Here is a 27,169-nt window from a genome sequence, read left to right on the forward strand (position 1 = left end):
CCCAATGTCATTTCACATTTTTACACACAACTTAATTTCGGAGCTTATTTGTTCTACTTTCTTTGTCGTTATGGATTACTTGGGCTGTTCCCAACATATGGTTACATTTTCAGGTCAATAGCACCTTTGGAAGTAAATTTAGTGAGCAAAATGGTGACGTGTTAAATACTTATTTCAGCGGCTGTATATTTAATTGTTTAAAAAGTGAAATGCATAATACAGTGTGTGTTTTTGTCTACCTCTATGCATTTTTTGCATAATATGATGCTACTACAGTATTCAGGAATAGCAGCAACTACCCGACAAACAGCATCTAGCCTGCCGCTGTTGCAGCTTTTCTGCCACCTCTTGGCTGAACACACACATTGCAGCCAAGTAATAAACTGTGGCAACCAAATAATAGTACAGTAATAATAATAGTTTATTTGTAGGCACAGGTTTGATGTGGGTGATGGAGGGAGACCTATTAATGATGCAGGCCTTTAGTTATGGACCAATCTGAGTTATTAAGTGGTAGACAAGCAAAAAGACAGCTACAATATTCCAGGTGGGATGTGACCAGGTTGTTGACAAGACTGTTGGTGTTTTTCGGTGTAAGGGATAGAGAAAGGCAGTTGATAAATAGAAGTATGGAGACCATGTAATGCCATTGTATGTGCTGGGGCTGCTCGATTTTGGCCAAAATAATAATCACGATTATTTTGATCAATATTGAAATCATAATTAGGAATCACAATTATTTCTTGTTAGGGAAAGGTTGGTAGAGTAGCCAAATATTGCACTCAAGCAAGAGTACAATTACTTCAGAATAATATGACTCAAGTAAAAAGTAGTCACCCAAACATTTACTTGATTAAGGGGAAGAAAGTACTCAATGAAAAAAAATACTCTTTTTAAATTTTAAAATCAGAGCATGAACATTAAATAAAATAAAATAAAAAATCATAATATATGGGAGTCGACACGCAACTGCACCATTTAAATTTTTAATTGCCCCAAAACCAAGAACACATGCATTGGGCCCTACAGAAACATTACTTGCTTCACTTAAATGTTGAATAAATGAAGAAGCTGTTTGCTGACCAAAACTGATTGTCTGTGCTTGTGCATGGGTGACGCCATAGGATAGGGCTAATGTTGCCGTATCCACTGCCAAAACAACAATAGAAACATCTGCAACTTACCCCAAGGTGTTTTCTCAAGTTAGAAGTGGGCTGAAATATGGGCAGTCACAATTTAAGAGCAGCATGACAAAGCTGTTGGGTTTTTTTGGGAGTCTGTAAAGTAAACACACTCGCGCGGCTGTTTACAACACCCCCCAAAAACGAGTCATTTTGATTGGCTCGCGAAGGCTACTTGCCCGGTCATGCGACTGCCTTGTGTCATCTAATTGGTGAATTGGAGTCAAATGACATTAGCAATGACAAACGGTCGAAGATGGAGTCTAAAAATAGACGTGCTCAGCAAGAATGGATAAATAAAAGTAGCGAACGGCATGTCAATCATTGTAACGGAGTAAAAGTATCACATAACTACTCAAGTAAAAGTAAAAAGTATGTTGCATTTAAAGTACTCTGACAAGTACAGTTTATGGAAAATGTTACTTGAGTAAATGTAACGGAGTAAATGTAGCGCGTTACTACCCTCCTCTACTTTTCAACAACCAATATGTGACCAGTTTTCAGTAGAAAAAAATAAGAATGATGGATAATTGAAAAAACATGTACTCAAGAAATTCGAATTTACCAAGGGCTGACTGAATAAATATTACAGAGCACAATCATGAATTGCAACTTAATGCAAGCAAATGCATAAAAGGCAATATCATCAACATCCCCGTCAATATTGTGAATTGTCAAGGATGGGTACGGTTCCATTGTTCTGCTGACCAGGCGTGGTTGCAAACTGCAAAGAAGTCGACAGTCGTGATTTCCCTCTCTATTTACTCCCAAGGTTATTCACTCCGGTCAGGCCAACCGCAAAGTTGAAGACAAGTGTATTAATTGTGTTCAGTGCCGCTTTGGATAAATAATTGCGTGAGGGGATCATGTTCCTTGGCCAGTGTTTTGCCGTTTTTCTGCCATTTTTTCAGATGGCTAAACAGATTGGTTGTGCAACCCGGTAACCCAGCAGAGTTCCCCTGCAAGCTGCAAGGCAGACAACTCTTCTGCATTCCTAACATATGTCCTCTTGTTTAAAGTCTCTTGCCTCTAAAGTCTCTAAACCAAATCCAGAAAACTGATGACTATCCCTTTCCGAGGCGCTAGCTCCAATCTTTATTTTTTCTTTTTTTAAAGCAAAAATCTTTATTTAACAATCCAACATATACAATGATATAAAATATATGCAGTATAACAGTAAATAGTGTGTAAACAACATATGGAAAGTACAAATATAAAATAATTATGCCAGGGACAATGGAGTTGTCTATGGAAAGTGACATTTTTTTTAGAATTTGGCCAGATGGATTTTGAACCCATGAGCATAAGCATGTGTAGTTTGAGAAAGATACGCAAGAGTGAAGCAGGTTTTGACATCTGCAAGGCAGTCAGAAAAGGGATTCTGGGGGAATAAATGTGAGATATCGAGTGTTGTGTCATCCGCGTAACAGTGGAACTGCTCACCAAACATTCTGAGGATTTCACCAAGTGGGAGGATGTAGATGATAAGAGGACCAAGAAAAGAGCCTTGAGGATCACCAGATTTTAGTGCTGGGATTGGCCAATCAGAGCGATCTGTCTTCACCCGGGAGATAGGGGTGGCTGAAAACCCAATAGAAGCAAGTCTGTCTAAGTGGATTATATAGGAGATGGTGTAAAATGTTGCACTGAGGTCAAGAAGATGAAAATTGTTAGAAGTCCAGAATCCGCTGCCAAAGTACATCCTCTGCTATCAACAGGTTGTTAGGGATTTCAAGCAGCAATCGCTTGGATTTTACTGATACATCTATACTATAGGGTTGCTTTTTGTGGTTTGTATTCATAAATCCTATTTTTGTTATATTAAATAACTGCAATTAATATATTCGATCACCAAAAACAAGCAGTACAGTGGTTCTGAGTCCAACTCTGCGTGCTTGCATTGGCCTATAGATATTGTCCAACATTGACACACATTCCATAAACTGAATCCTGCCTCTAATCTACAGTACTGCGCATGCTCACAAAAGTGTGACTATGACATATTCATACAAGGTCACCTGGGACCTCAATCTTCAACAAATGCAGTAGAGCTACCTAACAATTGTACCTGTGTTCTGTCCTCAGAACGTCCACAAAGTATTAACAACACCCAGTCTGTTTGGAGGAGAACTTGGGTAAGACATCAGTCGCATGACCAGCTGTCCACAGCCTCAATCTGTTAATTTTCCATTGCGGGTTGTGTTTGTATGTGTCAGGAGTAACAGGTCATCACCGGCCGGAGATAGTCCAGACACCCTGTCGCCACTTCCCGATCCCGCTTTGCAGCTGGCTGTTGAGGCCAAAGAGCTGGTGCAGGGCGTTTGCACGCTCCCTACTGACGACCAAGGTATCACATTCTAGTGGTGACGTAATAGCCAACAGCTGTCGTAGCATTTAAACATGCTAACATTGAACCGTCTTCAATTCACATAACATGCTTGATTTGGCGTGTGGGGGGAAGAAAACCCACAAGCACAGGGAGAACGTGCAAAGTCCACACAGGAGGACCTGAGACGAGATTTGAACCCAGGACCTCTTAACTGTAAGACAGACGTGCTCAGTGGTAGGAAAGTTCATTTTGTACACAAACTAGTTCAAAGTTCAGTTCACCGTTCCAAAAATGAACTAATTTATAGTTCATTTTTCAAACTTTTGAACTAAGTTCACTTTTCCAAAAATGAACTAGTTCATAGTTCTTGTTTTTTTTTTCTCCAAAACTGTATGTTGCTGACCCTCAAAATACTGGCATTTCATTTTCCTATTGTTGCCACCCATTCAATGCACACTAGTAGCCAGCTGCAGCCTTCACCGTACAGCCAACTTTTCAACTGCCACGCAGAAACCATTTAGAGGAAATACTGTTCCCCCCCAAAAAAATGAAATGTCACTTTTAACTTTAGGTCCGTTTAATTTTGGTCAGGAATATTTTCATTTTTTTACTCTTTTGTATTGAAATGCAATTAAAGGCATTTTTAACAATATTCCTGTCTGTATCAATTATTTGATTCAGTCGTCCACTAAAATCCATTTAAACCATGTCGCTTTTCAGGACAAATATTAAAAATAAAAATTAAAAATAAAATGTGATTAATTAATTACAAATACTTTTTTTTTTTAATCAAGTACATATATTTTCCACCATAATTTGCTAATACATTTTTTAAAAATCCGATGTGATTTTCTGGATATTTTTTTTTTTGTCTCATTTTGTCTCTCGTAGGGGAGGGTTAGCAATGATGAAAATTACAGGCCCCTCTCATCTTTTTAAGTGGGAGAACTTGGACATTTGGTGGCTGACTAAATACTTTTTTTGCCCCACTGTGTGTGTGTGTGTGTGTGTGCGTGTGTATATATATATATATATATATATATATATATATATATATGCGCCTATATTGTTAGCCTATGTATATATTTTTTTTTCTTTTAAGGGTAACATGCTTAACACTGGCAGCATGGTGGACAACTGGTTAGCACATCTACCTCATAGTTCTGAGGACCCAGGGTTCAAATCCAGCCTCATCTGTGTGGAGTTTGCATGTTCTCCACGCGCCTGTGTGGGTTTTCTCCAGGTACTCCGGTTTCCTTCCAAAAACATGAATGGTAGATTAATTGAAGACTCTAAATTGCCCATAGATGTGAATGTGAGTGCAAATGTTTGTTTCCATTTGCCCTGCAATTGGCTGATGACCAGTTCAGGGTGTAGCTTGCCTCTCGCCCAGAGTTAGCTGTGATAGGCTCCAGCACACCCGTGACCCTAGAGAGGAGAAGCGGTATGGGAAATGAACGCTTAACACTCATAATTGGCAAAACAAAACAAAAATGCTTGTCTATATAGTTTCTCCGTGCTGCTAAAACCTCTACATTCTTGTCTTCCTTCCCATATCAAGCATTCAACTGAATTGTTTTGTCCTTTTCTACTAACCTGTGACCAGTGACAGAGGAGGAAGTCGCTCCAGATGTCAGCCCTCACTACAAGTGATCCAAAACGACGACCGAGGAAAGAATGAACCTACCCAATCAGATGCCGAAACCACTCCGGTACAAAACAAAGCCAACACCATCCTACACACCTTTTCAGAATAAGACTATTTCAGATCCGCAGGTCCTCGCAACAGATTGAACACAATGTCATGCCAAAGTATGCATCCAATTCGACATCCTCAGTTTCCAGTGTGGCTTCTGGAGATGGACTCACCCAAGACCCGATGTATTTCCCCCTCTATGGACTTTGACGGACATCTCAATGAGAACAGTTCCCCTATTATTTAAACTTCAATTGTGTTGAAGCATGACCACAACACACAGATGTTGTTGCAGACCCAATAGTTCTCCCTGAACAATTTTCTACCCTTTCAAAAAACACACATCACACTGCATGTAAAGGACAATCTAATTCCAAGAGTCTCCGTAATAACTCACCACCATTTGCTTCCTCTGCCATAGATGTTATGAACTGCTAAGAAAAAGTAGCGAGTGATCCCTTTCCCTCCATTGTTTTACTTATTTCTCCCAATGTGAATTGAAGCAGATCAGAAGATTTACCATTGGAACATGACCAACATGGAACATTGTTCAGTCACCACCATTGCGTGTTGTGAGGGACACTGTTGTACAATAAGGAAATCACTACTGTAGTTCCTGTTGTGTTCGCTTGTGTTGTTGGTAGTCAAGAGTCTGAACAGCCACCCATCATGGTTCTGTACATTTCTATGAACAACGCACATACCGTATAAACAGCTATTGCCATGTCCTGTCATTCAACCAGACTTAATTTTTGTTGTGGCCTCATATTCGTTCTGTTACAGTTTTATAATAAAGGACTAACTGATATCCGGACAGTATCGTTATTCAAATCCAAATTTAAAGTCAAAGTAACAATTGAAGACCCTGAAACAGCATTTGGGTTTCTGCTTGTCAGCCAAGGCGTTTGGCTTTGTGTTTTTCTTACCCAATGCCTTGGGTTCTTTACAAGCAATAGTAAATGAACAGATTTGTCATATACTGGTGAAGACAATACTGAGCTTAAAAAAAATCATGGCAAACCCTTTTGTTTTTTCCCCCCACAAAATAATTGAATAGAATCTGAATGTTTATATCCCCACTTACAATGAAAAGGCTCACAAGAGACTTAACATCACTTTAACATTGTTCATTGTACTGCTAAAACCACCTGCAGAGTTCAATGACAACCTCAAATACCAACAATAATAATACTAATAATACACATTTGGCTTTCAAGTTAACACTGTTAATTTTGAAAGAAAAAATTCTAAATTGCCCCCGTTATCATGAAAGAAATCTCAAAACTAGAAGGACCAAACTGCGGTCATTTAATTCCCAGGCCACTCCATTTGAATGTTTAGGATGAGGAAGTGGCTTCAAAGCAGTTCTCATCATTATATTATGAACGCAATGTGCATCATTGCAAAGTCAGTGGACTCAGTTAAGGGTGGTCCAGGTCCAGTGTGACAGTCCATGACGTGGCACTAGCCATGTCTCTGGAAGGAAATGGGGGGTGAGCCTGTACTTGGGTTTGAGTCCAAGGAGCTGGGTGTCATTCCAACGATTCCATCACCCTGGGTCATCTCCCCACACAGGAAGTCATAGTCATCCTCTTTCAAGTCCTGACAAAACAACAAGTTACCGTTTTGTTTTTTCCCCAATTGTTAGCCTTCAGCAGCATGTTGCTCTCATCGTACCTGATGGACTGTTTTAGTGGCAAGTGGCTCCGAGTCTGCTGGCTTCTCCCACACTTGATAGAGGGGCTCGATGAGCTGACCAGACCTGCGCACGAAACAAAATGTTCCGCAATTTTGTTTTATTTATTTATTGAGATGTGCAGTCACGTACCTTTTCAGTACGTAGGGGTCATAAGGAAAGAAGCTGTCCAAGGGGTTGGTGTTGTTGCTGACACTGTCACCTCCTCCAGAGCTGCGCACCACGGGCAGAATCTGGCGGTTGTTCCTCTCTATGATGGTGTAGCAGAACACTACCTGATATTTCCTGAAACAACAGCAAATGCACCAACACTGTTAAAAAAATAAATAAAAAATCTCTGCTCTGACATGCACAATAAATTAGTCGTGTTAGTTTGAAAACTAGTGCTGCAACATATGAATTATGTGGCTCCAGTTACCTGGTGATGGCTGCAAACATATTTGTGACTGCTGGGATACACACTTTTAGTGGGTTCATCTGACACATGACCACCCTCTCCAGGTTTAAACTCTGGAGGTACTCCAAGCCTGACACAGACACAAAACGTCATTAGACAGGCCCAGAGTGCACACAGATGACAGTTAAAGTACTCAACAAAAACGAGCACACATTTTTGGGGCATTTTCTCCGATTCTTCTCTGGAGATCCTCTCAAGGTCAGTCAGGTTGCACGGGCAGCGTTGGTGGACAGCCATTTTTTAGGTCTTTCCAGAAATGTTTGAATGGATTCAAGTCCGGGCTCTGGCTGGGCCACTCAAGGCCATTCACAGGCTACTCCTGAAGCCACTTCTTTGTTATCATGGCTGTGTGCTGAGGGTCATGTCGTGTTGGAAGGTGAATCGACGCCCTAGTCTGAGTTCCAGAGTACTGTGAAGCAGGTACTCCAAGAATTTCTCTATATTTGGCAGCTGTCACCTTACCCTCTATGTAGACTAGTTGCCTAGTTCCTGCAGCAGAAAAACGGCCCTGCAGCATGATGCTGCCACCACCATGCTTCACAGTAGGGATGGTGTTCGCCAAGTGATAAGCAGTGCCTCTTCTTATCCAGATATGACGCTTGCAATTCAGGTCAAAAAAGTTCTATTTTGGTTTCATCAGACCAGAGAATTTTGCCTCTTGCAGGTCTGAGAATCTTTAAGATGCCTTTAGGCAAACTCCAAGCGGGCTGCCATGTGCCTTTAAGTGAGAAGTGGCTTCTGTCTGGCCACTGTACCATCGAGGCCTGATTGGTGGAGTGCATTAGCAATGGTTGTCCTTCTGGATGGTTCTATCTACGCAAGGGAACACTGGAGCTCCGCCTTAGTGATCATAGGGTTCTTGTTCATCTCTCTGACCAAGGCCCTTCTTTCCCGGTTGCTCATCTTGGTCAGACGGCCAGCTCTACGACGGGTCCTGGTTGGTTCCATTTCCGAATAATTGAGACCACAGTGCTTTTCGGGACCTTCAATGCTGCTGAAATTCTTTTGTATCCTTCTCCAGATTTGTGCCTTGACACAATCGGGTCCCAGAGGTCTGAAAACAATTCCTTAGACTTCATTGCTTGGGTTCTGCTCTGATATGCACTGGCAATTATGAGCCCTTATAGACAGGTGTGTGCCATTCCAAATTATGTTCAATCAACTGAATCTACCACAGGTGGACTCCATTCAAGTTGTAGAAGCATCTCAAGGATCGCTTCCCTCTGTGGCGCCGCCTTCGCCTCCATCCGCCAAAGACCGCGGTCGCTGCCCCAGTGAGGCGCCTTCCTGAGGGTCATGTGACTTTCTTGTGTCATTGGTGAACTACACCTAAAAGGTCACTAGCGCTTCAATTGGATTGGCGCAAACAGCGCCAAATGCGGAAGATGTAGTCTTACGCACTAAATAGTTGATAAATGAGCAATAATTGATCAATAAAAGTATCGAGCAACTTAGATCATTGGAACGGAGTAAAAGTACCGTTACTTCTTAACAGCAGAAGCAGCCGTCTTTTCTGGTCTCGTCAACTGCTGTGACGTATCCAAAGCAGGCCAATGCACTCGCCTATGAGTCCGCCGCGGAGTAATATTCAGAAATTACGTCAGTGTGTGGATGGTCGATGTGTGGAATGGATCTAGCTGCCAGCGTTCAAGGAATACGAAACAGCCTATGACGACAGCGACGGCGACCCCCACCCAGGAAAAACTCATCGGATCTATACGATGCACGTAAATGAAAAGCTACTACTGAAAAGCTATTTGATGTTGTTAAATAGTGACGCTAGGAAGAAATGTAGTAAATGTAGTGTCTCTAGAGCCCACCACTGCTGTCTTTGGTTGTAAACATAACGATATGTACGCGGCGCGTAGCGCGACAGCTCTCGCGCTTGTTTTAAGAGATGAAAACTGTTAAGCCTCAGGCAACCATTTCCTAGACTCACAGTATCCGGTTTACACCCCTTAAACCGATGTATCTAAGGATTCCTGATGAATTTTGTAGCGATTATAGAGTCCGCTACCGATACAGTCGTATCTCTAGCCTTTACGAACGGCTATCTGGTCTCATCAGTTTATCGTTCCCAACACTATCTGCAACCTTACAAAAGTGCCTAAAACATTCGTTTACATTGTTGGATGGTTACTCCTTTGAAAGTAACTTTATTTCTCATCTTATTTTCTTTAGCCAAGCTATTCAGACAGGTACATCATTTATCTGCTGTGATCAATCAAACTAACTTTTTCTTTGTTGTAAATAATTTTATTCCATGTTTCATTTTTTTTTCTACTCTCTTGATCCGTACTGCTGTGACACTTGACATAACAGACCAATTAGTTCCTCCTCCAACTGCACTGCAATAGTGAAGTTTTCGGGGAAACTAAAAATAACTAATTCTTCTAATACAAAAGAAACAGTCTCACTTCACGTTTGCCTACCACCTACTAGGGTTGGGCATCATTTGAATTTGAGTGATTCCGGTTCCTCATTTCGATTCCAAGTTCCAAACGATTCTCGATTCAGATTTTTTTAGGGGGCTGGGTCAAAAATGTTTGCATGATTTAAATAAAGGGTGTCCAAATTTTAACATCCATTTTCTTAGCAGCCTGCAGCATAGAAAAAAAAATGAACAATTGACTCGGGGTTCTTTATAACCAGTATTAATATCAAACCTATGTACTAAAAGGCAATGTGTGTGGAACTAACCCAATTGACTTAATATTCATGAATTAAGGTTTCAGCCAAAAGTTAAATATAGCATTGTTAAAAGTTATTTGAGATTGTTTTAACATGTCAAATGGTTTATTTGTACAAGTTTTAACTCGACTTCCTCTTTTCCGCATGTAGTCTTTTATTTTGAAGAGTACGCACTGGAACTCAGCATTTTGGCACGAAAATCACGCGACACCAGTAAAAACAAAAGTAAAACGAGACGCAAGAAAGAAAGTAATGAACAGCACCAAATGCTCTGCAAGACGACATTTTTGTGTCTGTCATCATCTCTTACGTTTGTTAAAAGCCTAAAATAAATGCTAAAAACCATCAGTGCAAGAGTGCAACCCACCATTTAACTTGTTAGCTGCCTCAATGTTGGCATATTATTGGTTCAGTCATCCAATTGACTTCGCTGAAGTTGACCGCGGTATAGGCTGAGGCTCGGCGCGGGAGGGAGCGTGCCAGACTTTTTCACATCGCAGAAAGCCTCCTTCGCACAATATAATCTTAATCCAAGCGTTTGTACTGAGGTGACTGGTTATTTATTTTAACCAAGTCAAGACACCTTTGCTCGCCGCCGTCATTGGGCACAAGCACGTCTTCGTACGCGATCTTCGTTAATGTTAGTCCCGGTTCCAATCGGTTCTCGATTCTTGATGCCCAACACTACCACCTTCCCAGATGAGTGAATAAACGCACCCGACGCCTATTTTCGATAATACAAGAATCATGGTCAATAAAAGAGTGTGGAGATGTCCACCTGTCTTCATGTTGCCTGCCAGAATTGCTCCATGTCTGAAGATCAATGTGTAAAAGACAGCCTGGCAGGCGGTGTAGAACGGTCCATGGAGGTTGATGTCACAGCAGGCCTGCCTGCCTTTGCTGTCTTGGCTGTCAATATAGCACTGGATCCACGAGATGAGCAGGTCCAGACACGCCCGTACTGTACTGCAGGAGGGAAAGTGCATGCTCAATTAGAACACTAGCACGTCCTTCGAACAAGAGGAAATTGCTAACTTGAACTGTGTTCACATTTCCAATAAACTCACAGCACAGGGATGAACTTGGCTCTGGCAAGAAAGCTTCCCATGTAGCCAGCAGCAGCCTGGCGGTGGACGGGAGGTTGAGACGGACTCTGCAGAATCTTCCACAAGTGCTCCAGGAAAGCTTCAGCTAGGGCCTTAACAAGAAAGTATAATAAATAAAGACGAATACATTCCACTTACAATATATAGGGCTTTGCAAAAGACTCATACACCTTATGCAAACAACAATAAACTAAAACAGTTAAGAGGTAGGTCAGCGTGGCGAGCAGGAGCCGGTGTCCATGCTACGATCAACCACACAGACTGAGGATTAGGATTGCGAGAACCGAGCACCGATTGGAACCGGGACTAACGGAATCTTTCAAATTTATAAATTTCGGTTCCCAGTTTCGATCCCTACAGTCCGCCGACCTCGAAGAAGAAAGTGGGCGAAAACCAACAAAGAAGAACGCGCTCGAAGACGTGCTTCTGCCCAACAGCGACGGCAAACAAAAGTGTCTTAACTTTGGTAAAATAAATGAATAAATAAATTATCGGCCCATAATTAGCATTTTATGCTTCAGTGCCATAATTCGCCGATCCGATCAATGACATTTACTCCGCGTCGCCATCGTGTACAGTAAATGTGAATCCACAAGCATGTGTCTTTTGACGCATGAAATATCGGACAACCAATAAATTTATTTAGAAACAAACAAACGTGTGGGACAGACAACACGTCTGAGACAGACAACATATAATGCGTGGATCAGACTACAAGACAAATTTGGTCTTTCACGATTGCACTATGTCAGACTACTGCAATAAAATCTTGTACTCCGATATCACCGCATCTCATCTTTACGATCACTGGGCTTTATCTTGTCAACTCAAATGCAACTGGACACACTCGTGACCAACAATAATGGATCGCGCCGACTGCATTATAAAAACGTGTGTTGGTGGTCACCGGTGCTCAGGAGAGGGCGTTCGTTTAAGGCTTGCTTGAGGTATGTTCACATACTTTACGATACTGGCCTACTACGCGACTGTATTCAAATGTTGGTCGTGGTGGTGGAACTTGGAGAAATAAGTTTTTTTTTTTTTTAGGTGCCACTCGGTGTCAAAAGCTTGAGAACCACTGATTTAAGTGTTTCCTAAAGTGTGGAGTGCAGGGACATGACAGCGTTAAAGAAACACTAAACAAATAGGCTCAATAGGGAAAAGTGTGTGGGCTTTTTAATCAGAAAACACGCAGACAATGAAAGCAAAAACAAATGGACTGGCGGAACAAATCAAGAGGGTGACGCTAAATTTTGACATCATTTGTCAACGTTTTATTGTATGCTGGAGGATGAGGAGGAGACTCACCAGCCTGAAGCTGCAGAGGTAAAAAATCACGTACTGGATGTGACACGAAGCATGGGTGGGCAAGATGAGCTTGTCGAACACATTCAACATGTCCCTGTACAGTTCCTTTGTTTTGTCTGTATGAAGAGTACCTGAAAGAAAGGACAAGAGGATTTGAAAACCTTTGAGTAAAAGAAATCAACAAAGGAATTGGATTCTAATCACTCCTATTGGTCAAGGAGTGCAAAGAAAAGAAAATAGAGAGAGGTAATCACTACCGTTGACATAGCAGACATCCTTGATGTACGCCAACAACACGGCCATGAGCGAATCAAGCCTCTCTGCCACCGGGTGGGCCATGGTCCCCAAACTGGAGGGCGGACCTGTCGGCAGGTCCTCATCCTTCCATAAATGCGTGCACACACACACAAAAAAATAAAGGGGGGGGTAAAAATATTACCAATAAAATAGACCTTGCTGAGGCTGGATTTACACTGCAGGTCCAAGTGTCCAAGTGGAAACTACCCAATTGCACTTAATTTGTTTCAGGAAATTATTTACTAATGACTATTAAATCCTTGTCCCTCTATCTATGTTAGCCACAAAAAGTTACAGACAGGACAATTAAATGCTCCACCGTTCGATGGCAGGAGTTAGAATAAAGCTGTGTATCCAACTGTTGCCATAAAGCAGAAGGAGCAACTGGTTGTGTTGAGCATTTATATCACGTGTTCCACAAGTCATTCACCACAATGAAAATGATTTCCACCGCAATATAGTTACCAGATGAGCTTAAAAGCATCGCTTCTGCTTGTTCTACTACTAGAAAGGGAGCATAATAATTGCAACAGGTAGTTTTAAAAAATTGTTCCCACATTTCGCCTGCAAGAGTCCATAAAACTTTCTCTCAAGAATTTTCATGTCAAATCCTCAGAGACCAGAGTGCTCTGGTCCAATACTTTTGCAGAAGAAGGTGATTTGCGAAAAAATTACAAATCGCTTCTGCCTTGCAAGCTACTTTAGATTAGGCTACAGTGCAGTGTGTTCTAAAGTATAAACAGATAACACAAAGTACAGCGCACAACGGCACGACTATATTTGTTGTCCTGGATACTAAATTATGTCAAATCATATCGATTCTTAAGTGGACTGAATTGTATCATATTGCACCATGAGTTGGTTTATATGCACATTAAATGTATCAGACAGTCTACCAAGGTGCGTATTTTATATCCTGTGGGCTCATTTCTAATCCTATCACTCCTAGAGAGAACCGCAACATCTTCATTTCCGCCACCTCCAGCTCTCCTTCCTGTTGTCTCTTCAGTGCCACTGTTTCTAATCTGTACATCATGGCTGGCCTCACCACTGTCTTATAAACTTCGGTCTTCATCCTAGCAGAGACTCTTCTGTCACACAGCACACTTGACACCTTCCTCCACCTGTTCCAACCTGCTTGGACCCATTTCTTCACTTCCTTACCACACTCACCATGGCTCTGGACTGTTGACCCCAACTATTTAAAGTCCTCCACCCTTGCTATTTCTTCTCCATGTAGCCTCACTCTTCCCCCTCCACCCTTCTCATTCATGCATATATAACTATATAATCCTTTCAAACTGTTCCTCCACCTGCTCCCTGCTTTCACTGCAGACCACAATGTCATCTGCGAACATCATGGTCCATTTGGGATTCCAGTCTAACCTCATCTGTCAGCCTATCCGTCACCACTGCAAACAGAAAGGGGCCCAGGGCCCATGATGGGGGAGAAAAAGATTCTTATGTACCATATCAAAGAGGGCCGCTTCAGTGGAGTTGTCTGCCCGTTGGCTTTGTAGCGCATTCTCTTCGGCCTCTTCGATCTCTGAGCGGGACGCATTCACCTAAAACAGGTGATAATTGTATGTTACAATTCATGTACAACTATGACATCATTGTGCATTCACATTAGGTACCCCTTCAATCAGCTCATGACATCTAATAATGAGCTGTAGCAAAGTTTCTAATTTTACAAAGAATGTTTTCTTTTGATTCACACTGTCACCAAAACAGACTTATGCCAAGATTCTTTTTTTGACGATGTAAATAAAGAGAACGCAGATCTAAACCAAGGGTATTACACTTGAAGGTTCTAAAACAGGGGTGTCAAACTAATTTTTGTCACGGGCCACATCGCAGTTATGGTTCCACTCGGAGTGACGTCTATGGATAATTACTTTTGAAATCAAAAGCCAGTACAAACTTTTTGTTCAACTACAGTATGAATCAATTTTATTTTAAAATTGGGGTTGGTAACAAAAAAAATGCTTGCAATATCTCAATATTTTTTAAAAGGGAAGCCAATTTGGAATTTTAGCAAGAAACAAAGTTGATGCATACTCTGGCGGGCCAGAAAATTCTTCAAGAGAACTTGCTCAAGAGCGCTCTGGAACTCAAACTAGGGCGTCAATTCACTTTCCAACACGACATTGACCCAAAGCACACAGCCAAAATAACTAAGGAGTAGCTTCAGAAGCAGCCTGTGAATATCCTCGAGTGGCCCAGCTGGAGCCCGGACTTGAATCCAGTCGAATATCTCTGGAAAGACCGAAAAATGGCTGCCCCAAACAGGTGTGCCAAGCTCGTAGAAAGATACCCAAGGAGACTTGAGGCTGTGATTGCTTAAGCCGAACAGAACAAAAATGGAAAAAAAATAAAATAAATGATAATAATTGGGTACCCTGCACATTTTTTTGTCTTCAACGGTCCTATCTTGTGTTCCGTAGCATATTGTGTTGTAAGACGGAACATCGTAACCAGCCTCCAAAAAATTACGTATTTCACTGTTTCTATTTCACTTGTCCTTTTGTTTTTTGAGGATAGTACTACCGGTCTCATTTTTGGGTAAAACATTTCCACACGCTTGTAGCATAGTAAGGCTGCATGCCGTACTGCGACAAGTGTTGCGACAAACACGTCGTGATGTTGGTGCATCCTTCCCGACATTCTGCTGGATGATTCCGCCTGCGTCTCCCGGTCATGGTTACGCACACAGCAGTGATGTTCGCACCTTCCTTTCAGACAAGGGATTTCTAAAGGCAAACTCAGCAATGGCAATTTGTCTCAAGTTTGATAAGTCATATTGCAGTACTTAACTCACATACTACTCCTCCCAAAATATGCTAAATTACCTGCACTGCAATTTTGCCCATTTGCCAGACGCAATCCTTGGTTTGCCTGGTTCGTAGATCAGCTTCCACATTTCCGTCCATCGACCAAATTGTTCAATGTGTGGGGGGTCAGTTGTCTTTTTTTTTTTGCAATGATCCGGTCCAATCAGGTTCAAGTGCATCGCGGAGTGTGCGGCGAGTTTCCGTGTTTCTCGCTGACCGATTCGTTTGCAGAAGGCAGCTTCAAACACTTGACATCCGAGCAGTTTCATGCAATGACTTGAGGCAGTCTGCTTTTGTTGAAGATAAGCCTACCAACCCCAAATTGAGGCCGGTAGTGCCACATACAGTGACGGAAAACTGGATAGGTAGAGTGTAGTGGAAAAGGGGCTTTATACCTGCCGAAAATAAACACTTAAGAGCAGAAACACTTACATCCAGTTTGAGCATCTGTCCAATGATGATCTCCAGTATGTCTCGTCGAATTGTTGGTATGTACACAGTCACTTTCAGGAGGTTGTGAACATAACACTCCTGCAGAGAACCAAAAATTCCATATGGACTTGGGCATTGGAAATGAAGGTAAGTTGTTTGCGAGACGCTAGTATGCGTTCTGACTACTGTTGAGTACATTAACAAATAAAATAATAAGAATAATGTCGTGTATTTTTCAGTTGCTTACCTGGGTTCTGGAAGACGTTTGAACAAAAGGAAAGCTGTTTTGCAAAATGGGCACCAGAAAGTGACTTGTGCTGAAATAAGGAAGAGCAGAACATTAGGCACTAAACAAAGCCCAATTGCGTTAAGCTTTCAACATGACACGAGCTAAAAGCCTGGATGATTATTTCATAATGAAACACAGATGCAAAAATACAAATGACTTACGATGGGACATATCTGGTGATGAGCTGCAAGGCCTGATGGCACTGGTTGAAATTTCTGGGGAGATCTGAACAATTTATTGTACAGCAGTGTGTTAAAAAAAATAAATAAAATTCATACAAATCTTAAGGTAAGGAAGTCAAACGTTATCATTACTTTATTTCCCTCATCGGTGCACTGTATAAATGGTAGCAGCACAGAAAGGGGGAACAAAGTCTGGGTGGTGTTAAGAGACTAAAAGAGGCGGGACTACGCCCTTGTGTGAGGGTATTCCTCAATAACGGGACCTGGGTGTGCTCTTGAATCATATTTTTCTAATGCCTATTGTGTTGAAAGCAATTGGCGCTGTCAAGTAGTATATTGGTCCTAGATGCTTATTGTTCGTCTTAAAAAATAATAATAATAATTGCACATTAAATTCAATCTTGGGCCAAAAAAATCCAAATTAGATCTAGTCCGGATGCTCTGGCCTTTCAAACCGGATAGCAAAGCGTTGTCAGCACCACACCTTTTGCCGGCAGTGTGAATTAGATCTCATTGATTCTCAAACAGTGCACCCTTTCATGGGTCAAAGGCAGGATGGTCGACCAAAAACAATCAGATTGTTCTAAATTCCTCTGGACATATTGGATTGCTATGATGTGCTATGAGTGCTTAGCAAGCATTACACAGTTGTCCAACTCTTTGGCCTCTCTGATGCAAGGGCAGTGTCCGAAGCTAACTTTTTGACTCTTCGGCTGGCTTTGCCGGTAGATCCACCAGCCAAGCATATTTTTACCCACCAAAATATGTAATTATTTTACAAATTATATATATATATATATAAAGGTATTTATAAAATATTAAATTTCACAAAACAGCTAACATTTAATAAAAAAAAACTGATCAAGATAGAAGCAATACGTGACTTTGGCTCACACCACAATAACTTTCAATTTTTTTCCAATATTTAAATATTTTTGTATATATACCCTGTAGTATAAAACCACCACAGTCAGACGCAGCCGAGAGATGGGCTACAACTGTCGGGTTCCTCGGGTCAAGCCACTTCTGGGCCCGAGCCAACGTAGGAAGCGTCTCAACTGGGCCAAGTAGGAGGAGTCCAGTCCTCTTACTTGGCCAGTGGTCCGAGGTCCTCTTTTCCCATGAAAGTAAAAGGTGCCTTTCATTCTGGAATCAAGGTCGAAGGATTTGGAGGAAGACGGGTGAAGAACAGAACCCAAGGTGCTTGAGGTCCAGTGTGAAATATCCACAGTCAGTCATGATTTGGGGTGCAATGTCAAGTGCAGTTGTTGGTAAACTCTGCTTTCTTAAATCCAAGGTCACCATAATAGTCTACCAGAATGTTTTACAGGGCTTAATGATTCCTTCTGCTGAGGAGCTGTATGGAGATGCAGATTTCATTTTCCAGCAGGACCTGGCCCCTGCCCATACCGCCAGAAGCACCAAAACGTGGTTGGATGCCCATGCCATCACAGTCTTTGACTGGCCAGCCAACTTGCCGGATCTAAACCCCATTGAGAATGTATGAGGTATTATCAAGAGAAAAATGAGGAGCACCAGACCCAAAAACAAAGAACAGACAGCAGGCATCAAGGAAATCTGGGCTTCCATGACTCCCAGCCAATGGCACGGCACATCGAGGCAGTGATTAAAGCAAAGGGATTCCAACCACGTACTGGAGATTAACATATCGTTTTGAAAGTGCCATATTTTGAGTGATTTAATGTGACACTAATTTCTTTCTCTTTTTTTTCTACAAAAACTGAGGCGTAAATGGCGATTTCTTCACAGTATTCAATTTTTTTTTAATTCCTGATTTCATGACCAAATTATGTAAAAAAAATAATAATATAATACATACTTGAAATTGTTTAAATTTTTGAATGGAATTATGGAAATAAATAAACTTTTCCATGATATTCAAAGTTTTTGGAAAGGGGCTGTATGTACAGTTGTGCTCATAAGTTACATACCCAGGCAGAATGTTTTTTTAGTTTGTTTTGTTAATTTATTTTTTTATTTTTTTATTTTAGTATGACTGAACAACAACCATCATTAATTTCTTTATGGTTATGTTTTGTTTAATGATAATGCTTTTCTGAAATGCTTGACAGTTTAATTTGAATCCCATTAAAATAAAATGAAATATGTTTCGCCTGGTCCTTCATGTTTTCTTGAAAGAATTGTACACATCTTACAAATTCTGCCTGGGTAATCAAACAATCCTCCAAAATATTACTTGCGTAAGAGTAAAAAGTACACACTGAAATAATTACTCAAGTACTGAGTAAATAGCACAAACAATACAAAAATATATATATATATATATATGAATAAATAAAGAACAAAAACATTTGCACAGTGCTTTTCTCAAGTTATACATGGGCTGAAATAGTTTGGAGAGACATCAATCCATCCATCCATTTTCTGAGCCACTTATCCTCACAAGGGTCGCGGGTGTGCTGGAGCCTATCCCAGCTGTCATCGGGCAGTGCCAGACAAATACTACAGTACATGAAAGCTGTTGTTTTTTGATCGTCTAATGTGAACACGAGTAGCGCGCCGTTGCCGTCATGGCAACGACGACCTTCCCAAAATGGCTGCCACGGAGGCACGACAATCTGCCGGGCTGGCTTATCTAGCGTTAATACCCATCTATGCCCGGGAAGCCCAACGGAAGACGTTGTGTGAGGTCATGTGACTTCCTTGTGTCGTTTGATTGGTGAACTAGACTTAAACGTCACTAGCGCTTAAATTAGAACAGCGGCCAATGCGGAAGTCGAAGTCTCGCACACGAAGTAGATGATAAATAAGCAATAATTGATCACTAATAGGAGCCAGCTGCATTTACATCATTGTAACGGAGTAAAAGCACCATTAATTCTTTGCAGCAGAAGCGGTGGAAGTGTTTTTTGTGGTCTCGTCAACTCCGGTGACTTATCCAAAGCGGTGTGTGCTCGCATATTAGTCTGCCGCGGAGTAATATTAAGAAATTACATCTGTCTTTGGAATGGATCTAGCTGCCAGCGTTCAAGGCGTACGAAACAGCCTATGACGACAGCGACCCACCCCTCCCCAGGAAGATCTTCTCATCGGATCTATACGACTCACGCAAATGGCCTATTTTGAGTTCAGAACTGCCAATTACACCTAAAGGCGACTGATTTGCATGCACATATATACATTTTATTGGAAGTATAAGGAAAGAGACATACTTTGGTCTTCATCATCTGAATCCGAGAATTCGACTCCTTCTTCACAGACGGTTACTCTTTCTGGAAGCAAGCACACACACACATTATTCCCCAAAACACGCTGCTTATATTGTTGGGGGAGGGGGAGGGGACTGTCACAAGGTAGAAACCTACTGGGCGAAAAGTGGGAGACAACCATTTTGAGACATGCACACAGGAAGACAGTCTGCGCCGACACCAGGTTACTGAGGAAGCCCATGTACGCCTCCACCACTGCCTGGCTCCGACCCACCCAGGGAAGCCTCTGCAAAACGCACACAAACAGGAAGAGTTATAGCACATAAGCAAGAGGCTTTTTTATTAATTTAGATATTGGGCACTCCCTCTGATCATACAGAGACAGTGAAAGGTCTTCAGAGACAATATTTTGATATTAACTCATTCGCTCACAGCCGTTTACTGAGCTGGGAACCCCACTAAACTACCAGGCATTTTCGAGGAATTTCACTCATTTTTCAAGCCCCAGAGAATATTGTGTACTATGGCTATGTAAACAACAAAAGAAAGCTTACTCTCTTCTTTGATCCGAAAAATACAGTTTGTCTCAATATTATACCGTTCTTTTGTAACCAGCAGTCAAATATAGGCTTCTTTCAGCCAAATCTGTTTCTGGGGGAGAAAAAAAAAACAGAAAACAGCCTTTTGGTGAGACACCAACAATGTTTTTTCTTTAGTGAAAATCTCAAACATTTGAACTTAAACAACCCTGAGAAAGTAATTTTGACAGTACTTAAATATAGTAAAAGTATTACTATGTACAGAATTTACATTACACGAAAAAAATGCATGAACCAATGGTGCTCCCGCACTTGCACTTTCTTCTACCGTTTGCTCAATAGTCCAGGTTATTTATTACCTCGCACATAAAATCGAGCAAAGTTTTATCCACATCTGGATTTTATTCTTTGGTGCCGGCGAATGGGATCTTGTGTGGTTGTCATTGTCCTTGAAACCAGTCCCTACTTCTGCTCGAAGCACAACCTGTGCAGTTTAGAAATATAACTATTAGTATAAAAATACCTTGTTGAAATTGCTGTAGTGGCACGTGGAAAAAAAAAAAAAAAAAAAAGCTTGAACAAACTATTATCCTTGTCTTCTGATTTCAAAACTAGTTATCCCTCAATTTGTTGTGTAATGGTAATAATATGATTTGGTGATTAAACATTTATATGGTTTCACTGCTCTAATGTCCCTCTGAGGGAAATCATAACTACAATGCGGCCCGAGACAAAAATGAGTCATTCCTGTCGGTTGCAGGAATATTTTTCTTGCCTTGGCGCAATAAAATTCTACTACCGAAAGCTTTTTTGGAGATGTATTTTCATGTTGTCTTCTCTCCTTTCTGCCATTATGCTTGTGTCTTCTCATTGTCTCCTGCACGCCGCCTCCTCCTTCTTCTTCTTCAATCTGAGGGAGGGATGTTCACCTCAAGGCGTTGTTGCCCTCTACAGGGTGCCATTCCTCATTGCAGCTATCCAGAGGCTTGGCAATCACACGTAAACTGCACATGACCCTCCCCCACCTATCCCCGTTAAAAAAACACCACTGACGTCTTTCGAATAGCTCGATTCTGAATGACGTCTTTGGATGGCATTGGCAAAGAATGAGTTAAGAAGCCTATCACATACTGTAATTCAGTATAACGTGATCTCTCATTCATCACGAATGTTTCTTGCCAGAAAATCCCTGCAATACAGAAAAGCCACAAAGTAGCGACCAAATACTTCTTGTATTATTTAGATAAATGTAAACATTTCATATATGCATTCATTTCCTTTCAGCGTGTGTTTTGCATGTACTTTTGATGAATGCATTTTGTTAAAGTTTGCTGAATAAAGTGATTGAAAAATCAATTATTTCACTGCACCACCTGATAGGGAGCACTGTTCCTTCGAACAACCTGTGTAAGCAGTGCAAACCATCATGGGAAATAGACCAGTACGTCAGAACCCCAACTTCTTTCCAGAAAGATTAGCTTTGTCTTGCTCCTTTTAACTACAGTATTGTAGTCAAGCTATAAATTGCTCTTTACTTGCATTTGGCATTGTTCGTAATGAAGGGCTGTCACTACAGAATCTTTTTCAGAATCTATTCTCCTATTGATTATTTGTTGAATAATACGCCCCCGCCCCACTAATAATTGTATTATTATTATTTTAACAACTAACATGCCTGTTATTCTCAGTTATGAGGGATGGACTTCGATCCTGAAACTGCTTATGTTGATACTCAGTGTATGGTATACATTTGGTGTACATTATTTGAAACAGCAAGATGCTAAATGCGAAACGGTTACCGATCGCAATTAGCATTAGCGCGCTAGGAATTACCATTCAAGGTAAAAAAAAAAAGTCACTACCATTCGGCTCATTCATACTTAGCATGTTATATGTACGTTACACATCTAACAGTTTCATAAAAATCACAGACGGTTGTCTGTCGTTTTTGGCAAAGATTATTTATGGCCCAACACTGCATCTGTCTGCATTAAATATCCATGTGAAACATTGATCCCGGCGACGCAAACATGGTTCTGGGCGGAACCTTTTTTTTTTTCCTTTTTTAACGCCGGTGTTTCGAGGGAGAAATTTTGCATCGACCTGTTTTTCTATTTGACTTAGCGGAGTTATTTTATTTTTTTTTTCTCTACTCCTACTGTAATATTATGTGTGTGTACATTAGCTATACGTAGGGCTATTTTGGTTATTTGTGAATTTATTTAATGAAACCCGGACTCCGGCTTGTATTTTAAACCAGTGATTCCCAACCAGTGTGCCGTGAGACCTCTTCTGGTGTGCCGCGGGAAATTATCAAATTTATGAGCTAATAGCGAATACAGTTAAATTTACCGATGATGTGCAGTTAATAGAAAAACATTGTCGAAGCTTTGAATCCGCAGTAAGTGAACAGTGATTGGGTCAGCCGTGGCCCAAAGGTTAAGATCATTGCCTGCCACCGTGGGGTCCTAGGTTCAAGACCCCTACCGGACCATCCACCAACAACTCCCGGACAAGCGGCTGTGGTGTCCTTGAACAAGACACAGATACCCCAAACTGGGTTTATTCAAGTTGCCCCCCTGCTCCAGTGTGTTCCACTAACAAGTGGGTGTGTTCACTATGATGGGTAAAATGCATGCATGTTCATGACGATGATGATTCTTCTAAAGCATGGGATTACTATATTTCATAATTGTATGTCATAAGATTTAAATTAGTAGCACTGTCAACATGTCTATTTAGAAATGTAGGTTTTCTTTACATTCGTCATACATTCTATTGTAGAGAACAGTGTACAGCATAGGTCCAAGGTATCAAAAGTCCGGCCTGGGAACCACTCACTACCCGTAGTTTGAATATTTTTATTTTTTGTTTTTATTATTCATTATTTATTTTATATTAGTCATCCAAAAAAATGGAAAAAGGTCACAGGAAAAAAGCTTTCCAGAAAGTCTAGATGTTGAATGTTAAACTACAGCTTAAGTTGATTTGTTACATGTACCACAAATCTGATCTTTTTCTAAAAATAGATTTAACAGCTTATCATAGCTTCTACCTCCATAAACTGGTTTCAGCATGTTTAACAAAGGGTAAAAAAAAAAAACATTTTAATTATGTAGCCCTTGACCTATTATATACGTGAATAATGTAATTATATTGGCCCATGTAAATTAACTGAATCCAGTTGCACCACACTGACCAAGATAGCGTAGATGAGTTGTTCGTGGTCTTTGGTGAGCTGGGCGACACAATTCCGAAATTCTTGTAGCCAAGTAATAATCTGTGCATCCTATGACGAGAGCGAACATACACAAATCTGTGACAGCCCATCAAAACAATGAATGGTTCCAGTGCTTGTTGAACAGTGGATACGCTTTACCTTTATGTCAGGGTTAGCCAGCTGATGCTTCAGCAGTTCATAGTCACTCAAGTCTCCCTTCACACAACGAGAGAAACAGCTTATCACTCACGGAAACAGACATATAAAAAAAATAATAATAATTTAATAATAATAATAATAAAAGACAATATGGGAAATACAGACTTTATAGATAACTTTGTTTAATGGTTTCTCGAACCAGTAAAACAAACAGTGGATCAGACTACTCACCTGTTTATACTTGGCTAAAGTTTCCACAACGCTACAGCCAAACCTGACCGTCTTTAAAGGGGGAGTGTTCAGAAAATCCCGACCGTCCATCTCCATGCTTTTCGGGAGAATGAGGAAAACCAGCGCTTGTTGTTTTTTTGCTAGGTTAGCTTCTCAGATGTTGCAGATTTACGGCAACTGGGGGTAAATCGTGACACGGTCTCATAATTACATGGAAAACAAAATTCTCTCGGTATTTAAATCATTCTATTCACTGTCAATGGGGAATATATTCACCGCTTCGAAAGTCAAATAGTTTAAGAACGTAAACAGCCACGTTCGTACGCTCCTATTTAGCCCAAGGGAGCTTCTTTTTCGGATATCTCAGCGTCTCAAAGCGCAATGCTGCTCAATGAGGACATCTAGTGGATTGGAAAGGCATAGCTCAAATACAAAATGCCTGTAAAATGGCTGGTTAAACATTACTATGTTTGGGATGTGGAGGGAAAAAAATACACTCCCTATCTTTTGTATAATACTACTGAGACCCCTGGTGCCGATGTATGAGAAAAATAAAATTCACTGTTAATCTGAGGCTACAGATTACTATATTGAGGATACAGATGAGTAAATTTAGGGTACATATTACTAAATTGAGGGAATAGATTATCAATTTTAAAAAAAAAGAAGGCCTTTTTCTGCTAAACTAATGTAACAGGTCACAGCACCTGGTATTCCCACCCAGTCTCCCATCCAAGTACTAACCAGTCCTGACCCTGCTTTGCTTATGAGACCAAACTAAATCATGCGTTTTCAGGGTTGTACAGCTGCAAGCCTAAAGTTTTGTTTAGCCATCATGCCTGAACTGGAAACTTAAATTTTGTGATTCTTCGCTTCGTCAGAATAATGCCAAAGTAGAAAAAGACACCTGGTACTCCCAGGCGGTCATCCATCCAAGTACAAATCAGGTCCCACACTGCTGAATTTATGAAATTGGCTATTTTAGGGGAATATGGCCATAAACTGCAAGGAAACCTAACCCTAATGCCTTAAATGGAATTGCGATTTGTGATTCTTTTTGGCACAGCACCCTGTCGGTCAAGTGAATGTAAAAGGTTACAGCACCTGGTACTGCCAGGCGGTCTCAGTTCCAGGTCCTAACCAGGGCTAACTCTACTTAGCCTCTAAGATCGGATGTTGTCAGGGTAGAAAGCTGAAACTCAACCTGAAACTGTCCTTTAGAGGCAACCTCATGTCAGAAATGGAAAAAAACATATTTAGTGATTTTTCACTGAGTTTCCGAGATCGGGTGTTTTTAAGAGTAGTATGGCCTTAAACTGAAAGGAAACACAAAACCTCTCCTTTATAGCATACCTCATGCCTGAAAGGGAAAACTATTTTATGATTCTTCACTTAGCTTCTGAGATAATAAGATGAAATGAAACAACAACACTTTGTCCTTTATAGGCTATTTCAAGCCTGAAATGGAAAAAATGCATTTCGTGAATCTTCACTTTTTATCGTAGCACCCTCTGTCTGTCAGGCTCATGTGAAATAGCTTAAAGCACCTGGTAGACGAATGGGGGTCTACCATCCAAGTACTAACCATGCCCTACGCTGTTAAGTTTCTGAGGACAGACGAGATCAGTTGTATTTCTTTCTCTTTTTTTGGAAAAGAAAATCCAATATATACATTTACAGATGACAAAAACAGCAAAAAAAAAAAAGAAAAACATGTTAGCACTGGAAAATAAAGAGCAAAAAAATGCCAAAAGGCCAATGCTTCCAGATGATGCCAGCCGTGTTTCAGAAGAGTATGAAGATGACCCCAGAAGATAACAGTCTGACAAGTGTGTTGTGAGAAGTGAAGGCCTTCCTGAAACATGTTGGGGAGCAAGTCTTGAGATGGGTCGGATGAGTTCGAGCGAGACCAGTGAAGACGTCCCAGTGCTTGGCCATCTTGTTGTCACGGAGGTGGATGCGAACATGTAAACGCAGGCCAGGCCGGATTTGAACCCGGTCCTCAGAACTGTGAGGCAGACGTTCTAACCAGTTGTCAACCGTGCCACCTACAGCACATTTACATAAATAAAAATTATTATGTAAACTGTACATGAATTTACTAAAATTATGTGAAGATAAAACACCTCTGGTTTTACAGTGTGGGGAGTGAGACATGCGGGGACCGTGATGCTGTGAGGTGTCCAATTTCCACTGAGAGTCAGAATTTAAAGCTTGCCAGTGTTGAGTGCTGCCAGTGCTTCAGAGCCAACAAAAAGTAATTATCCACGTCGTGCTTTACGTAAGACGCAAATAGCACTTATTTGATGTCGGGCTTGAAAGACTCGTCTGGCTTGTCGCGTTGGAGATCTGACTTTAGGAAGACGTGGTGATTAAAAAGTAGAGGGGCCGGATCGGTGTCATCCATCCATCCATCCATCCATTTTCTGAGCCGCTTCTCCTCACTAGGGTCGCGGGCGTGCTGGAGCCTATCCCAGCTACCATCAGGCAGGAGGCGGGGTACACCCTGAACTGGTTGCCAGCCAATCGCAGGGCACAAAAAAACAACCATTTGCATTCAAAGTCACACCTACGGGCAATTTAAGTCCGGATCGATGTCATTATGAATGTATTTCAAAGTCAAATATTAAACATCAAATCTCAACTAGGTTGTCACTGATGGTGTAGTGGGTCCACTGGCCTGACTTTGGTGCGGGCAGTGTGGGTTCAGGTCCCACTCAGTGCCAGTGCGAATGGTTGTCTGTGTTTATATGAACCCTGTGACTGACTGGCGACCAGTTCAGGGTGTAGTCCCCTTTCGCCTGAAACCTGATGGGGAAGGCCTCAGTGCCCTGTGACCCTAAACAGGATAGATAAGTGGTGTTGAGAATGGATGGACTGGATATCAAATATATATATATTTTTAGTACCGGTACTTAAAAAACAACCATTTAAAGGCCAGCTCACAAAAAGCCGACAGTCAGCCAATGACTTCCTGTCTCCTGAATAGTTATAAAATGACTTTAAGCGTGGCATGAGGGACGAGGGTTCTGTGAGCCGACTAGCTTCTTCCTCATGCGGACACGTTAGCACGCATCAGCGTTAGCCATCGGGATGTAACCTGAGAGTCCGCAGCTCACAAGGCTCTGTGAGCAAAGGCAGTGTTATATGCAGTGGATTTTCCTGTGCTGTAAGTCAAACTCGGCATTTGATGCGCACAAGAGTCAGTGTTACCAGCAGGGGATCGATAGCATCGTGAGCATGAGACGATTTAGCGCCAGCGTGGGCCTCACGGAAGCCTAGCTTGGAGCGCTCCAACCCGAATATAGGCTACACCGGGGGGGTGGCGGGT

At 41.4% G+C, this 27,169-nt stretch overlaps 2 protein-coding genes across 8 annotated transcripts in view; one reads left to right on the plus strand and one right to left on the minus strand.

The window, feature by feature from the left end:
• Positions 1-6,014, plus strand: part of si:dkeyp-72e1.9 (syntaxin-binding protein 4) — a 53,445-nt gene extending 47,431 nt beyond the window's left edge. For all 3 annotated transcript variants that reach the window (XM_061750530.1, XM_061750531.1, XM_061750532.1), the window contains 3 exons: positions 3,267-3,316; positions 3,398-3,528; positions 5,117-6,014. In XM_061750530.1, coding sequence (XP_061606514.1) covers positions 3,267-3,316; positions 3,398-3,528; positions 5,117-5,163 — 228 coding nt within the window. In that variant the 3' untranslated portion in view covers positions 5,164-6,014. The remainder of the gene's footprint in view (positions 1-3,266; positions 3,317-3,397; positions 3,529-5,116) is intronic.
• A 246-nt stretch (positions 6,015-6,260) lies between these two features.
• rrn3 (RRN3 homolog, RNA polymerase I transcription factor) overlaps positions 6,261-27,169 on the minus strand; it is a 31,042-nt gene continuing 10,133 nt past the window's right edge. For 2 of the 5 annotated variants that reach the window (XM_061750534.1, XM_061750535.1), the window contains 16 exons: positions 23,608-23,664; positions 23,428-23,517; positions 19,846-19,975; positions 19,693-19,752; positions 16,478-16,541; positions 16,275-16,344; positions 16,028-16,126; positions 14,231-14,326; positions 12,722-12,845; positions 12,465-12,595; positions 11,118-11,248; positions 10,829-11,016; positions 7,321-7,429; positions 7,035-7,187; positions 6,884-6,968; positions 6,261-6,808 (listed from right to left, as the gene is read on the minus strand). In XM_061750534.1, coding sequence (XP_061606518.1) covers positions 6,671-6,808; positions 6,884-6,968; positions 7,035-7,187; positions 7,321-7,429; positions 10,829-11,016; positions 11,118-11,248; positions 12,465-12,595; positions 12,722-12,845; positions 14,231-14,326; positions 16,028-16,126; positions 16,275-16,344; positions 16,478-16,541; positions 19,693-19,752; positions 19,846-19,975; positions 23,428-23,517; positions 23,608-23,664 — 1,725 coding nt within the window. In that variant the 3' untranslated portion in view covers positions 6,261-6,670. Of the gene's footprint in view, positions 6,809-6,883; positions 6,969-7,034; positions 7,188-7,320; positions 7,430-10,828; positions 11,017-11,117; positions 11,249-12,464; positions 12,596-12,721; positions 12,846-14,230; positions 14,327-16,027; positions 16,127-16,274; positions 16,345-16,477; positions 16,542-19,692; positions 19,753-19,845; positions 19,976-23,427; positions 23,518-23,607; positions 23,665-23,838; positions 25,887-27,169 lie in introns of all 5 variants that reach the window. The other 3 variants (XM_061750533.1, XM_061750536.1, XM_061750537.1) reach the window with 3 other exon arrangements.

This window comes from Phyllopteryx taeniolatus, chromosome 16, assembly GCF_024500385.1.
Source record: "Phyllopteryx taeniolatus isolate TA_2022b chromosome 16, UOR_Ptae_1.2, whole genome shotgun sequence".
Lineage (NCBI taxonomy): Eukaryota > Metazoa > Chordata > Actinopteri > Syngnathiformes > Syngnathidae > Phyllopteryx > Phyllopteryx taeniolatus.